Raw genomic sequence first — 16,235 nt, forward strand, 5'->3', positions numbered from 1 at the left:
ACGCTCAACGATGTGATTTTCGACCATCAGCCATCATCTTCCATTGTTTCATGAATGCAGGTCAGTTCATGTGATTAGGTCATAAATTCATAATGATAAAAATATACTTATTTGTTTAAAGCAAATGTTTAATATTTGCTTCTTTTTATTCTAGAGTCCTGCCTTGGATTCATGACCCAAAATCATCCAACTAAAACATGAAATTCGGTGTGATAATAATTTACCTTTATAAAAATAAAAGGGTTAGTTTATCTATTTATTTTTAATTTTTGGATAATAAAAATCAAGTAATACGCGTTTGGCCCGTACACTTATGGCATCTACCTTATTTCTTCAACGAAAATGAAAATCAATTAATAAATTATTTTTATTTATTTCACATTTAACTTCTTTAACCGCGTAGAACGATCACATTTATGTCTCCAACCTTATTTCTTGAATGCAAAGTAACGTCTTTTCTACATTACACAGCTATATAATATGGCTAAGTTACTTTTACAAAGAAAGGTACGAAGTTATTATATGATTTGATGATAATAAAACATGAATCCCGAATTGTCTTTGTACGGGATGCGAGAGAAATTGAATATCATAGGGCTCTAACTATTTGTAGATAGGTAATAGTTGGGGAGTGACAAAAACAATTAGTTTGCCCACAATTAATAGAGGTTATATAGTTCCCAACTTACGCGCCACGTGGCGGATTTTCATAGGTCAAGGGCCGGCAGCCCCCACCGCTTTCCCTTGAATTTGACCATAAATTCTACACCTGTATTCATTAATACACTTTGGTACGACGATTAAGCCCATACCTACTTCATTAATTTACCACTTTGCCAAGCGTTTTGTTACGGTTACACACCCACCCTACTCCATGCTGTATTTGATATTACGTGGCATTTTTCTGACACGTGGATGGAAAGCGTTAAGTAACTGTAATAATTGAACTTAATTATTCTAAGGATTAATTTAATTTTTGTTCCTTGAACTTTTTGACGATCTACAAGCATTATCCCATTTTGTTTTTCGTTATAATCGTTTACCATCAATTTATTAGTTTTTTTTAAAATTCATGCTTCCGTCAAATATTTAACGGATTTATCCAAAAATTAAGGATAAAATCGTAAAAATAATATTTTTTTTAATATAATATATTTAACAACAAAGTATTATATTAATTGTAAAACCATAAAATTCGTAAAATCGTAAAACTGGTAATATTTAATATAATATAAATAATATAATATATAATATATAATATATATTTAGTATATATAATATATTTAATTGTAAATATATTTAATATAATATAAAACTTATATAATATATAATCGCAAAATCGAAGCGAAAAGAAATCGAAGTCTATGGATGTCGAACCGGGAAAAACAAAGTAGAATCCTCTTTGGAAAAAAAAAATTAAAATGAAAAAAAATACAATACTAGGGTTTTAATATTTTGTTTTCTGGAGAGAGAGAGAGAGAGAGAGAGAGAGAGAGAGAGAGAGAGAGAGAGAGAGAGAGAGAGAGATATTGATTAACTATTAAAATTAACATATATTATTAAATTTATTTTCAAACCCATTTACATGTTGACATGTGTCAAATTCTGTTAAAAATTTGACGGAATGATGAGTTATGAAAAACTAACAAGTTGATGGTAAACGTTTTTAACGAAAAATAAAGTGGGATAAAGTCTATGGTTCGTCAAAAAGTTCAGAGGGCAAAAATGAAATTAATCCTTATTCTATCCATTAATTATATATTTTTTCCTTCGCGCGATTAATTTTATAAATCTGATTTTGTAATTTTATATGTCAACAAATATAATTATTCTGTAAATTTTCAGATAGCAAGAGTTAAATCGTTAATTGCGTCAAAGTTAAAGAGAAGAAAAATGTAATTAATCAGTAAAAAAAAAACGTAATAGAAAAATAAAATAAAAAAGATAAAACCCGAATTAATAACACATCTATTAAATTAAGCAAAAGAGAGTTTGTTGAGCAGAAGATAATTCCTAACAAAAGAAGCTCACATCAATTTCGGGGGTCTCTTTTGCACACCTACACACTTGTCTCGACACTTAATGATAGCATTTCATTACAAGTGGCTTCATTGTCACTAAATCTTAAGAATGTCAACAACAATCCGTTAAATACCACATAAATCCATTTCTTTATTCAGATTCAATCATTAATAAATAAACCTACATGTTGATCTTCTGTTTAACCAGTTAAACCCCGCGAATATTAATTTCCTATTATTAGATTTAAGAAAAACAAAATAATAAACTCAATTAAAAAAAAAAAAAAAAAAAACTACGTAAATTGTGTAACATCAAAAGTGAAGAAGTCATTTAAATTTATATGAGCTAGCGTGTGTCTTTCATTTTCATTGCGATGGCGATTCGGTAATTATCAGGAAGTGCCATGGGCGAGACTGAAAATCCATTTGTATAAAAACGGATCCAAAGTCTCATTCCCTCTCACCAAAACCAAAAACAAATACAAAAACTCTCATTCCGATTCCAAATTCCAAATTCCAAATTCCAAATCCAAAAGCATCGAATTCTCAGAGAAGATGTCGATAGTGACGGAGGAGCTGAAGGCAAAGGCTGAGGTGTACTACGGTCACGAGAAGTGCAAAGAGAAGTCTCAGGAGCTTCTGAGGGAAGTCGGACTCCCCAACGGTCTCCTTCCGATGAGGGAGATCGAGGAGTGCGGGATCGTGAGGGAGACCGGTTTCGTGTGGCTCAAGCAAAAGAAGGCCATAACTCACAAGTTCGAGAAGATCTCCAAGAACGTGTCGTACGCCACGGAGGTCACGGCCATCGCGGAGCCCAACAGGATCAAGAAGCTCACAGGTGTCAAGGCGAAGGAGCTCCTCATTTGGATCACGCTCAACGAGATCTCCGTCGACGCGCCGCCCTCCGACGCCGCCGCGAAGATCACCTTCAAGACTCCGACCGGGCTTTCCCGGCAGTTTCCGGTGTCCGCTTTTATCGTTGAAGAGGAAGCCCAGCCCAACAAGAAAGAAGAAGCCCAAGCCCAGCCCGTTAAGGAGGAGGAAGAGCCCAAGGACACCGCGGCGAAAGGGAAAGAGGCTGTGAATGGGACTACTAATGTGGTCGAGGTTAAGGAAGTTTAGATTCTCTCTCTGTTTTTTTTTTTTCTTTTTTTTTTTTGAAGAAGAAATGAGGAAAGAAAGAAGAGAAAGCGTGTTGTTGTCATGATCTATGTGTTTTTTTTTTTTTTTTTATAATGAAAAAAAATGTTCTGTGAGTCTTTTTTTTTTTTTATTACTGGTGTTTTACTTATGATAAAATAAAATAAAAAGAAATTAGAGTTTCTCACGTGAACAACTTCCACATTAGTTACATTTTACTTTATTTAAAGATTGATTTTTTTTTTAAATGATCTTAGCTGAAAATTTAGGATTAATGTTTTTTTTAATAGAATAAATTTAGGTTAAGTGCAAAAGTAAACTATTGCTAGAAGTGTGATAATTTGCTTAGATTCGTTGACCATCATTTAATTGCTAAATACTATCCATTTTTAGGCTGATAAGATTAGTCATTATAGTGGCGTAGTCTAGGATCATCAAGTAGCAGCTGAATCTTGAAATGTGAAACCCAAAAATGTTTATCTGTCTGTCTCTGGTTATGAGATATTGATATTTTAAATCTTGGAGTAATGGCTTAACTACCAAAATTTAATGCAACACCGACAACCGATCCGACACTGTACTTGAAACAAAAAAAAGAAAGCCTAAACAAGGATAATGCACCAAAAATATCTCCTTTTTATTTACCTTTAAAATAAAACTGAGTTTTGTTCTGTGATGAATCTTCTGGCTGATTATTTGACGACGTGTAAAAATATGGTATTCAATCTATTGGTGGTAGGTCACCCATTTAACATAAGAGATCTGAAAAGAGGTGTTCATTTCATACTATACACAAAATCCAAGATCATTGATCATCATTTTATGTTTAGGTGAACAAGCAAAGCTATAACTTTTAATAAATGCAATGCAATCGACTGTTCACAACAAGATTTGCCGTTTAAGTAACTAGAGGTTTTTTTTTTTTTGTAAGGATAGAGGAAAAAAGTTAATACTACATAGTTCACACATACAAAGCAAAGTTTGGTGATGAAGTTAAAGCAATCTATAGGTACTTTTAGTTTCATTTAATCGAATCTAGGGAATCTATAAGGACTTGATCTGAAAAGTTCATGTAAAATTATGTATTACTGTTTTAATCAATCTTTAAGAATATTTGTAAGAAGAATGGGCGATACTTATGTGTACATTTGAGGATTGGATTTACGACTACATTTCTAAGCATGCTTTACTAGTTATTTTGACATTTTCTTTTTAACTGCTTGTTAGTTGTCATTTCTAAGCATGCTTTACTAATCGACATCTATGTAATGTTGACATCTAATAGTGAAGGACAAAAATAGATGTCAACATGTTAGCATTTTGAGTCAAATTAGTCTTTTGGAGGTAAATAAAAAAATATTATAAAATTGGTGGTAAATTGAGCAATTTCTCAATAACTTTTATTAATGTAATTCTATATATATGAGGAAATATAATTAGAACCGATTATGGATTATTTGATAATAAATTACCCTACTACAATCTCATATAATTAATGCTAGAAATATATATAAAAAATAGGCGGCTTTTTCTGACACCATTTTTAATCTTTCGTTACCTGATTTGTTAATTTACATTTTTATACTTTTTTTTGTTGTTGCTAAGATTACATTTTTATACTTTTTTTGTTGTAGCTAAGATTTACATTTTTATACTAGATTTATATTTGATATAATGTAACACAAATATACAGATAAACATGGATTGACTGATGTAAGAGGTTAAGTGCGTAAAAGTTTAACGTGAGGGTTTTAATAAAGAACAGAGACAAATTTTAAAAATTAAATAAATGACTAGTTTCTTTATCTTTTAAAATTCACATGCAGTTGAATTTTTATATTAAAAATAGTTTTTTTTATTTATTTTAAATATACCACGTCGAAAATTTAAGTCTTCGCCCGGTGTCACAGTAATTGTTTTATCGACATATTTCATATTTGTATTTTGGTACCAAATTTGTTAAAAATAGAGGTCTAGATCACTAGTTATACATTTTTTTAGATTTTATGAGGAGATAGATCAGAGATTTGTTTAATTTATAAAGTATATGGTTATCCTCTTTAGTTTAATAGACGAGCATTGAACTTGTATTTCTTGTAATATAAATCATGTTTCAAGGACAATAAGCCGCTATGATGTGACTGGCATTTTGATCCTTAAATTAAACTTTTGGGCAAAGTGATCCTTGATTTGTATCATTTTAATAATTTAAAATGATAACTTAAGAAACTTTATATATTTGCTAACGTAAATAGCTTGTTTAAAATAAATAAAAAAAATAAACCTAATCTCCCCTCGTTCGAGATAAAAGGTAAAGAACTTTATATATTTGCTAACGTAAATAGCTTGTTTAAAAAATAAAAAAAAAATAAAAAAAATCAAAACTGCAGCAAAGCTGCCTTAAAAAAAAAATAAAAAAAGGGAAAATAACACATTTATACCCTGTGTTTTAGTGAAATGTCGAGTTTAACCCTCGGTTTTCAAAAATGTCGAGTTCATACCTTCTGTTTAACTAAAATGATGAAATTTTACCCTCTGTTTAACTAAAATGACGAAATTATACCCTGAAATGAATAACAGCGTCACAAATCTCCATTTCATTGATATTAACTCTTATATAAGAAAAATCAAATCAAATCTAAATCAGTGCCCTAACTTCCAAATTCTCAATTTTGAAATAAAAATAGCCTTAAATTGAAATTAAATAATAAAACTCATACCTCCTAAGAAATGACTTCATTCCGTGTTCGAATGGTAACTCTAAATCCTGGATTCTCTGTTCGAATATGCGATTTTGATGACTATCAACTATCGATGTTTACCTCTTTGCCTCTTTCTGTGTTCTTCACGATTAAGAGATTGTTGTTTATTTTTTTAGTTTTTAAGTAAATTACATATATGGCGCGAATGAATAAAGATAATTGGTCTTTATATATAAATATTATAGTCAACGTCAATGAAAAGTCAATAAAAAGAATATTCGTGACACTGTTGTCTATTTCAGGGTATAATTTCGTCATTTTAGTTAAACAGAGGGTATAATTTCGTCATTTGAGTTAAACAGAGGGTATGAACTCGACATTTTTGAAAACCGAGGGTTAAACTCGACATTTCACTAAAACACAGGGTATAAATGTGTTATTTTCCCAAAAAAAAATAAAAAACCTAACTAATTTATATTTTAGCCTTAAGAACACTACACAAATGTTTAAAAAAAAATTGATGTTTAAAGAAAAGTTTGACGAAAGAACCGCAGGTTCGCTAGTATTTTCTCATTACTGTTTGTTTAGCGAAAACTAGGTAAACCTAGGAATCAAGGAATAGAAATCCCTAATACATGTGACTTGTCTTTGATTTTGATTTTGATTTTTCTAGCTATTTTCAAACAAAAAAATGAAATCCACATTTCACCTTAATTTGTTCTCTCTTCCCAAAATGAACAATACAGGGCAAAAAATGCTCGACATATTCGTTTTTTCCCTCAGATTCGTGGGTTCCAAAATGTGAGGTTGCTTTGTCCGATATTCACATTTTCAAAGCCTGCAAAGGACACACGCAAGTTGTAAGTACGATCAAGATATTTATTGGAGCAATAGATTGCCCTAAACAATTAGTCTTTTGCTTTCATGATTTAAATGTATCTTGGAGCCAAAGTCAAGTTTTTGGATCAAACTTAAATGACAATATTTTTCTTCTCTCACTATACTTACCACCACACAAACACAAAGTATGATTATCAGTCCGCAGTATCAGCTTCAGTAAATCCTCACTCCACTACTCAACTTCTTAATTAAAAGAAATCCAATGAATAATCATTCTCTTATGTATTTCTAAACACTCATTCACACTTTGCCCCAGTTTTCCAATTATCGACTTCAGAGAAAACCTGTTTGTACAATGTTTTTGAGGACTTGAAAGTTTTTTAACACAAAACAAAAGAACGCTACTTGAAACTTAGAAACCTCCAGATAAAGGATATTGCTTTCTACATAAAACCAAAACTAATTGTCCAAAGACTCTAGGGTTTCGTACCCAAATCTGGGTTTTTTTAACAATGAAAATTCAGATGAAAATGTGAGTTAAAAAAAAAAAAAAAAAAACCTATGCTGTTTGAAGTCGAGGAAATTTTTAGTATCGAAATCCTCCGCATTTGCAAAGCTTGTTAGTTGCTTGGAATTTTATTTTCCACACATTTTCAGTTAAAACAATACCTGAGACGCGACAACCCATTCTCCGTCGATCAATTCCTGATGAAGCCTCATCTCCGACCGGCGAAACTCCATTTCCTCTTTGGAGCTCTTGAAGTAGACTTTGTATTTTGAGTCTCCGAGAACAGCAGAGACAACGCCGACCCACCAACCGTCGTTGTACAAACAATCCACCTCTTCGAGGAGCCCGAAATCTCCGGCGACGCTCTCCGGCGGGCAATGCCTTATGAGAGCCTCGTCGATCTCTTCTCTCAGGAAACTCTCATCGTCCTCCGTTCTCAGGGTTTGGTACTCCACCAGAAACTTTCCCTTCTTTCCCGCCACGGGTTCGAGTATGGTCGCCGAGAACCAAGCTCCTTCGAAGCCTTCTTCGTCGCTGCTCACCTCGACTGTCATTCCCTTCCGAAATGTCTTGTCTTGGAGTTTCTGCATCGGATCGGAGGAGCTTTTAAGCCGAGAAAACTAGATTCTCTTTGTAAAAGTTTCAAGGAACAAAAATGATCCTTGAGTGTATATTGCTTGCGAGATTCTAGTTTGGATTCTAAAGAAAATAGAACAAAATCGGAAGAAAACAGCTTGACCATTCTTACCGAAAAAGCCAATAAAATGTCGTCTCAAGTACAGATTATAGCATCAAGTTAAATGTATGGTTCCGAACTTACAGCTGTCCGTGGATTAATACGAAAGTGGTCATTTTTTTTTCTTACTTCAGCATTGCTATTGTGATACGAAAGGAAATGCAAACGTAGATTTCGGACTTTTGAGAGGTCCAACAATTTTCTCTTTTTTGCAGCTTTCATGACATTAGTATTTGTCACCCAACAATTCAAATTTTGCTATTACCAGATTCAATGAAATCTATAGAGACACAGACCTGAGAGATTCCTTGTTGTTCCTGTTCGGGCTCTTCGTCGTCTTCAAATGTCGGTACCCAAACTCCGTCGACCCAGTCTCTATGAAGCCTCAAATCTTTTTCTCCGAAGACGAGTTGTTCCTTGTAGCCCCTGAAGAAGAGCTCGAACTTTCCTCCGCCGAGGTCGGCCGTTACGACGGCGGACCACCAGCCGTCGTCGTTGTAGACGTCGACGTCGTCGCCCAAGGCGAAGCGAGTGGTCCTCCGACGCCGCGGAGGAAGAGGGCGGAGGAGGGCGGCGGAGACGACTTCGGTGAGGGGCTGAGAGGCGTCGGAGAGGAGAGTGTGGTATCGGACGAGGTACGACTCCGGCGGAGAGGAGAGAGCCTCCACCACTGTCGCTCTGTAGAAGGATCCCACAAAACCCGTCTCCTCTGGGCTTACCTCCACCGTCGACCCCGACTTGAATGTGCCTTTCGCTTTCGCCGCCATTTTGCTCCGCTCCGGTGACACTGCTGGTGGTGGGTTTTAGAGAGAGAGAGAGAGGGGCTAAAGGACAGTGACTGATGACTCACTTTATTTGGGTTTTTGGTTTTTTTTTTTTTGTTTATTTATTCATATATTATTGGAATTTTTTTTTATAATATATTATTGGAAATTACCGAGCTACTTTATTAATTTTATTATTTATTTATTTATTTTGTATATCTCACTTATTCTTATTTGAGATTTATGGGTGAGTAGTCATTTTATTAAGTGAAAATAAAAATTATGGATAACATTATTTAATTAAAAAATATGACCAAAATTTAAAACAAACCTAAACTATTCATGATATTTTGACTCACAACCACGTATATTTTTCATCTTCGAACAACGACATGAGAGCGAGGCTTCCCATTGATGAAATTCTAGATGGCAGTGAGACTGGTAAAACCCATTTTTTTTAACAAAGTTACTCACCGCCGAAGAGACTAGAATGATCGAAGATCATGTGGCGATTCTCTACAATGTGAAGCTTGATAGGATCGGAGAATTTCGCAATGATCGACATCCAGAGCTCGGAGATGGATTTTTGATCGAAGATCACATGTGTATTCTATATATAGTATGATGCTCTGCGCGATTGAAAAAATCAACGGGAATCGGCATCCGGAGATCAATGACATAGTTTGGATAGGATGCAATATGTCGATTCTTCACAACGGGATGCCTATCAAGACTAGAAGATCCAGCGATGATGAAAAAGTTATAATCAGAGACCACTTTTACGACAAAGAAACTACAACGATTGGCATCTAAAAATCGACGATGGAGTTATGCTGATACTTGTATTTTAGGTTATACAAATTGACAAAGAATAGGATATCAGAGAAAGTTTACTTTTGCTAAGGACGGGCATAACATATTATACTTGATTTAATCTTCTATGATAATTTTATTTCTTAAAAAACAAACGGAGACTTCATTAAAACTTCTCTGCCCCCAATACCGGTGTGACGAAGATGAAAAAGTGCCCCTATTCCTCATACAAACTCGCATCAGCCGAAATACTTGTATGATAACTAGAATAGATGTATGTACAAGAAGAACAACAACATAAAAACCTATAAAATGTGAAATTATAAAGAGTGCCATTTTTTTCAAGCAACATTGTAGTAAAAACGACATTGAGACAACAACGAATAATCTGTAGAAAATTTTCAGCAAGACCAGCAGAGCATTGTTGCTCGTGATTTCTCTGTGTGCCTCAATCCTTTTTCACGTCGTCGCGGCGTTTGGAATGCAACGAAATCTGTCTTAGGTCTTGGCCAAATAATCCACGGTCAACGACGCTCATGAAACTTGCCCGACTCAAACACTTTTCTGCTCCAGTCACAATCAAGTCCACACTCGCGTTGTTGAGGCTCGGAAATGACATTAACACCAAAAATCAAAATTCAAAGATCGGACCACGGTCAACGACGCTCATGAAACTTGCCCAACACAAATGTGTCACATTGGTCGTGTCGCCACAAAATTTCGCCGAAATGGTGTCATTTTGTCGTCAATAAATCAGTGTCGTTTCGTCCAGTCTTGTCATTTGATGAAGAACAGCGACACACCACTGTGATTTCGACAGATAATGTGCAAAATCAACGTTTTTGCGGTCATTTCGTCGTGAAGTCATCGCAAATTACCATCGTTTGCTTTGTTTTTGTGTCCGTCAGATATAATAATGTAAGTTTCGAATCTTCTTGTTGTTTGAGTGACTATCTATGGTTTCATCTTTAATTACGTTGAAGTGTGTCTCCGTTTTGAGACAGTGAGACTCTTCGACAAATTCCGAGTAAATTTTATCTTGTGCTTGTGTCTTGACCTTTCTTTGACAACTCCATTTTTAACTTGTCTAGTCAATTTAGTGATGCTAAGTGTCGTATGGAATTATAATTTATATATAATTTGGCTCATTAGTATATTTCTTTTTTTCTTGTAATTTATGGAGAACAAATTATTTAAAAAAGCATACAGACGTCAACCATCGAACCAATTGCTGAGACCCATTTGCATTAAGCTAGAAATGATTGCATTAGATTCTTAGAATTGAAACTTAATTAATTGGAGGGTAAAAAAAACTTAATCAATTATGTATAAACAAATTAATTGGAAGGTCGAAATTGTTTAGAATTGTTGACTAAGAATTAATTGAAACTTGTGAGGACTAAAGTTTCATAATTATCTTCCGTAAAAAAAATAAAAAAGTTAAATAATTATTTAGAATAAAATGCATAACTTAAAGTATTAAGTTTCACAAATCAAATAATACGAGGGTTCCTCAATTTTTTTTTTTTCAAATGGATATTCTCATTAACAGTTAGAATAGGCTAAAGCCATACAACGATCCTGGGCAGAAGCCGGACCGTCAAATAAGTAATAACTATCTTAAACTGTGAATGAGAAGAAGAAGACGGACAAAACAATCAAAAGAAATAAGAGTCTATTTTAACCGAAATTACAATCTCGACAACGAACTTTCTCAATTTTCTTCAACAAAAAATCTTTTGTAATTCCTTGAGCAAACAAAAACACTCTTCAAAATCATCGCCTACCTCGAGCTCTCGAAGCACAAACAAGAGACTAGACAGAGAATAACTCTACCACAAACTTTTATTTATTTTTATTTTTTTAAGAAAAACGAATTCCACATTGTCTAACTCAAAACTACCGAACTACCACGACTTGGAAAACTAAAAATCAGCCACATGGTGAAACTAATACCTGAACAAAATCAGAAACTAAACAAGTATCCAGACCACTAAAACAGCATAAACATCTAAACAAAAACAAAAACTAGCGAAAATTAAATCTAAAACTGAAAATTACTCCTCTCCCGTGCAGAAACAGAGCCGGACTCCACGTCAACGCGGACAACAAAGACCAAAGGAGCCACGTCAACGGTCTGACGAGTGGAGGTTCGCCGGAGTTGCGCGCGAGTGGAGTTAATTATCGTCGGAATTGCGCGGGAGTCTCGCTGGAGTTATCCAAGTTAATTCCCGAAATTATTCTCTCCTCTATTCTCTGAAATTATCGGAATTACTAGTGTTTGGCATTTAAATCAATTCCAAATTGGGGTTTATCGAATTGAATTGGATTTTCTTTTAAAAAAATTAGGAAAATAACCAATTTAAACATTTGACATTGCTAAATAGTCAACGTTTGATAAATCTTAGATAAATAACCGTAAATAATGATGTGGCCGAATATATGGAGGTGACTATATATATAAGGTTTATGTCTATATGAAAATGATTAAGATTTAATAAATATTGGTTATTTAGCTGTCAAAGACTATTTTCCCAATGGACATTTTAGTTTCGAAATCATGAACTCAGTATTTCTGCCCACCGTTCACGCGATTTAAACGACATTCGAAATCATGAACTCACAACGAGTCATCTGTAGGAAAATTTCAAACGAGACCAGACCATTGTTGCTCGTGATCCCTCTCACTTCATCGCGGCGTTTGGAACGCGACGAACTCCTGTTTTAGGTATTGGCCGAAGAATCCAGGGTCGACGACGCTCATGAAACTTGTCCGACTCAAACACTTTTCTTCTTCAGCTGCGATCAAGTCCACACTCGTCAGACCAACCATAACCATAAGCCTTCCGATCCTAGAGACCCACCTGAAGCGATGCCAAACCCTATTCCACTTCAACCAAATACTCTCTCACGCAATCCTCACGGGCTTCGTCAGAGACACATTCGCCGCCAGCAGAATTCTCAAATCCTCCACCGAATTTCGCTTCCTTGGCCTCGATTGCTCGTTTCGTGTGTTTTCTCTCATCGAAAACCCCAATGGCTTCATTTGGAACACTCTGATGAGGTCTTGTGTGCAGAGAAAATGCCCTCGAGAGGCTCTGGTTCTCTACAAGCTCATGTTGGAGGAAGGGTTTTGTCCTGATAACTACACTTACCCTGTTTTGGTTCAGTCTTGCGCTTTGCGGTCTTCTCAAACTGATGGGAAACAGGTTCATTGCCATGTTTTCAAGATGGGTTTCGATTCGGATGTTTATGTTCAGAACACATTGATCAACATGTACGCTGTGTGTGGGAACATGGTTTATGCACGGAAACTGTTTGATGTAAGTCCTTGCTTGGATGCGGTGACGTGGAACTCGATTTTAGCTGGCTACGTTCAGATGGAGGAAGTAGAGGAAGCAAAGGGAATTTACGATCGAATGCCGAGGAAGAATACGATTGCGTCGAATTCGATTATCGGGTTGTTTGGCAAGACAGGTCAGACAGCTGAGGCGTGTAAACTGTTCGACGAAATGCCCGAGAGAGACATGGTTTCATGGAGCGCTTTGATTTCGTGTTTTGAACAGAACGGGATGTACAATGAGGCTTTGTCGCTGTTTGTGAAAATGATGAATAACGGGATACAATTAGACGAAGTCGTGGTAATAACCATGCTCTCCGTTTGCGCTAGAATTCTAGCTTCTCAGACCGGAAAATCGGTCCATTGCTTGGTGTTGAAAATCGGAATCGAGAGTTATATAAACCTTCACAATGCTTTGATTCACGCTTACTCGAGCTTCGGGGAGCTAAGAGCCGCCGAGACCTTGTTCAGTTCCGCCCACAGTTTGAACCAAATAACTTGGAACTCGATGCTCTCGGCGTACTTGAGATCCGGATTGGTCAATGAAGCCAAGACGTTATTCGACTCCATGCCAGAGAAAGATCTCGTCTCGTGGAGCGCGATGATATCGGGCCACGCCCAGCAAAATCTCTTCTCCGAGACCCTTGAGCTATTCAACGAGATGCTTCGATTGCGAATAAGCCCCGACGAGACCACACTGGTGAGCGTGGTCTCGGCTTGCGCCCATTTAGCCGATCTCGACAAAGGCAAATGGGTCCACGCGTACATAAATAACAACCACCTAAAAGTCAACGCGATCCTCGGTACGACCCTGATAGACATGTACGCGAAATGCGGGTGCATAGAGAGCGCCTTGGAAGTATTCCACATGATGGAGGAGAAAGGCGTCTCTTCGTGGAACGCCCTCATCGTCGGACTTGCGACGAACGGGATGGTCGAAGAGTCGTTGGAGATCTTCTCGGAAATGAAATCTCATGGCGTGAAGCCGAACGAGGTCACTTTCGTGGCGGTCTTGGGGGCGTGCCGGCACATGGGTTTGGTGGAGGAGGGGCGGGCCCACTTCGAGTCGATGGGTCGGGATCATGGAATCGAGCCCAACGTCAGGCATTTCGGGTGCATGGTTGATCTTCTTGGGCGGGCCGGCTTGATGGGCGAAGCGGAGCGGCTCATCGAGGCCATGCCCGTGGCTCCAGACGCGGCCACCTGGGGAGCCCTTCTCGGGGCGTGCAAGAAGCACGGGGCCCACGAGATGGGGGAGCGAATCGGGAGGAGGCTCGTGGAGCTCAGCCCCGACCACGACGGCTTCCACGTTATGCTGTCCAATATCTACGCCTCGACGGGGAATTGGAGCGGCGCCGAGGGCGTCAGAGGAACGATGGTCGATCGTGGGGTCGTCAAGGTCCCGGGACGTAGCGCAATCCATTCCGGCGATCGATGACGAAGGTGACGGAGGCTTGTCATGACGATCTCGTGATTGTTTTCGGATCTTGTTACTTTGCCGTTGATTATTAACGCGAAAGCATGACAGTCACGCGTACGCACAATAACTCAGCAGACATTTTGGGTCGAGATCGTAAAGACACGCGTGAAAATCCAATCCGGTTTTTTAAAGATGGTTTCGCTAAGGTAATTGGCACAGAGAATTGCAACATAGAGCTCGTTAATTCATTGTAAGTACATCATTTTTATACTCAACTTGTGAAAAGGATGAGGGATTAACAAAATTATGAATGAGAAATCTTGTGGTGAGTCAGCGAGTTGATACTTGACTGTGAAGAGGTGTTTGGTGTTCAAAGGAATAGGCATATATTGATTTAGTTTGCTGGTATATGTGATATGGTCTTGCATGGATTGTTTTTCACATATGCCCGCAGGAGAAGAGCTAACCATTTGCTGTCTGTGAGTTATGCAAGAAACATTTCAAGGATGAAGGGTCTATAAAATCAGTAAAAAAAAACTGCAGTTCAAATGAAAATTCAGCTCAAAGGGATGTCACAAATATCACCCCAGATACAAAACTGGTATCTCAAATACGTCAGACTCAGAGACAGGGTAAGATCTGTATCTGCAAGTATTTGTTCTTTCTTGTAAGCTCTTAAGCAGCTTCTGTTTATTTATCCTTTTAGTACTATTTCTCAGTAATTTTGGTCACAATACCAGAAAAACAAAGAAATTACATACTCCACTTTAAGAGTTGGAGATTATATTTAAATTTCCCGAGTTTCTCATTTTTTTCAATGTACTCTGGCCTTGTAGCAGCCACAGGAATCGGACATCAGAAGAAACTCAGAATTTAGTGCTTGCACGGGTTTTGACAAAACACGTCTAGTTTCAAAGGCAGAACCGCATCGTTGGCCAAGAAACTCAAGAACATAGCTGAATTTATCTTCGTCGATGCACCGCATGAACTATCATTTATTTACCACCCGAGTCCAACCAATCATACATCACAAGAAGGACCTCCTCCTCCGCCACCTCAGCAATGCAAGAAAAAGTTTGCGTGGTTAGTGGGCTCGAATCTCGGCCCAAACAGTGAAACGGGCTGGAAAATCGCCGACCGTCCCTTCGACGCCTCTCAGTACTGGACCCAGACTGACGGGTTTGAAGAATCTCTGGCGTACTTGAAAGGTGTGTTTTCTCAACAAGGTCCGTTCGACGGAGTCTTGGGATTCTCACAGGGAGCTGCAATGGCTTCCGCGGTGTGTGCTCGATTAGGGACTCTGAAGGGTCAAGTGGATTTCAGATTTGCTATTTTGTGTTCCGGGTTCGCTCTGGAATTACCGGAGCTCCGTGACGGTTTGATTGGATGCCCGTCGCTACACATATTTGGCAGCGAGCATGGTAACGACAGGCAGATTGTGAACCGAGAGAGTATTGAACTGGCTTCGCTGTTCAACGATAATTGCTCGGTTCGAATACACGTACATTGACCAGATAAGAGATTTTCTTCACCGTTTTCTTTAATAGAGAGAGCCTGTGAACCTTAGTTTATAAATTTCTTAAATCGTAAAAGTTGAGTTCATTAGACACCAGGTCTCCTTTTCATAATTTAGAACAAATTTTGTCATTCCTTGGATTTAGTTATAAGAAGTGTAACGTCGTATGAATGGGGTAAAATTACTAGAAACAGAATAGAATTGTTTTAGTTTCGATTTTTTTTTTCTTCTCTTTCTATTAGCACTTAATTTTGTTTTGTTTTATTATTAATTTTTTATTTGTTATAAATGCACAAGTGCGTTATTTATTTGGAATAAGCTATCTTGAATCGAGATTTTATTTATAGACCGGTAAATGATAACCATATCTCTTGCAAATGTGAATCTGCGAAGGGATGATAGTTAACAAGCAAGGTAACGAATTAACAAATAACA

The 16,235-nt window shown here is 37.1% G+C and overlaps 3 protein-coding genes and 1 pseudogene across 9 annotated transcripts; 3 read left to right on the forward strand and 1 right to left on the reverse strand.

The window, feature by feature from the left end:
- Nucleotides 1-2,450: 2,450 nt before the first annotated feature.
- LOC149381388 (plant/protein (Protein of unknown function, DUF538)) lies at nucleotides 2,451-3,348 on the forward strand. Its single transcript, XM_089601738.1, has one exon. The coding sequence runs from the start codon at nucleotides 2,577-2,579 to the stop codon at nucleotides 3,141-3,143; it is 567 nt and encodes a 188-aa protein (XP_089457864.1). The 5' UTR covers nucleotides 2,451-2,576; the 3' UTR covers nucleotides 3,144-3,348.
- Nucleotides 3,349-6,398: 3,050 nt separating this feature from the next.
- LOC149381389 (agenet domain-containing protein) lies at nucleotides 6,399-8,787 on the reverse strand. Of its 2 annotated transcripts, XM_089600901.1 has the most exons (3): nucleotides 8,244-8,787; nucleotides 7,373-7,795; nucleotides 6,399-6,701 (listed from the first exon to the last, which is right to left on the reverse strand). In XM_089600901.1, exons 1-3 carry the CDS (start codon nucleotides 8,712-8,714, stop codon nucleotides 6,687-6,689), a joined length of 909 nt encoding a protein of 302 aa, XP_089457027.1. In that variant the 5' UTR covers nucleotides 8,715-8,787; the 3' UTR covers nucleotides 6,399-6,686. The 2 variants fall into 2 exon arrangements, with proteins under 2 accessions (XP_089457027.1, XP_089457028.1); XM_089600902.1 differs by lacking the exon at nucleotides 6,399-6,701 and having other exon boundaries at nucleotides 7,361-7,795.
- A 2,854-nt stretch (nucleotides 8,788-11,641) lies between these two features.
- Nucleotides 11,642-15,986, forward strand: LOC149381390 (pentatricopeptide repeat-containing protein At1g31430 pseudogene; annotated as a pseudogene). Of its 5 annotated transcripts, none has more exons than XR_016301957.1 (3): nucleotides 11,642-11,747; nucleotides 12,165-14,916; nucleotides 15,121-15,986. The product of XR_016301957.1 is annotated as a pentatricopeptide repeat-containing protein At1g31430 pseudogene, transcript variant X2 (transcript). The 5 variants fall into 5 exon arrangements; XR_016301959.1 differs by lacking the exon at nucleotides 11,642-11,747 and having other exon boundaries at nucleotides 12,092-14,534; nucleotides 14,739-14,916; XR_016301960.1 differs by lacking the exon at nucleotides 11,642-11,747 and having other exon boundaries at nucleotides 12,092-14,490; nucleotides 14,739-14,916.
- On the forward strand, nucleotides 14,477-15,794 carry LOC149381391 (rhodanese-like domain protein). The gene is made up of 2 exons (XM_089601344.1): nucleotides 14,477-14,490; nucleotides 15,194-15,794. Exons 1-2 carry the CDS (start codon nucleotides 14,477-14,479, stop codon nucleotides 15,792-15,794), a joined length of 615 nt encoding a protein of 204 aa, XP_089457470.1.
- Nucleotides 15,987-16,235: the final 249 nt, after the last annotated feature.

The sequence above is a fragment of the Urtica dioica genome, chromosome 11 (assembly GCF_054948205.1).
Source record: "Urtica dioica subsp. dioica isolate 48M chromosome 11, U.dioica_male_clone48M_v1_H2, whole genome shotgun sequence".
NCBI lineage: Eukaryota > Viridiplantae > Streptophyta > Magnoliopsida > Rosales > Urticaceae > Urtica > Urtica dioica.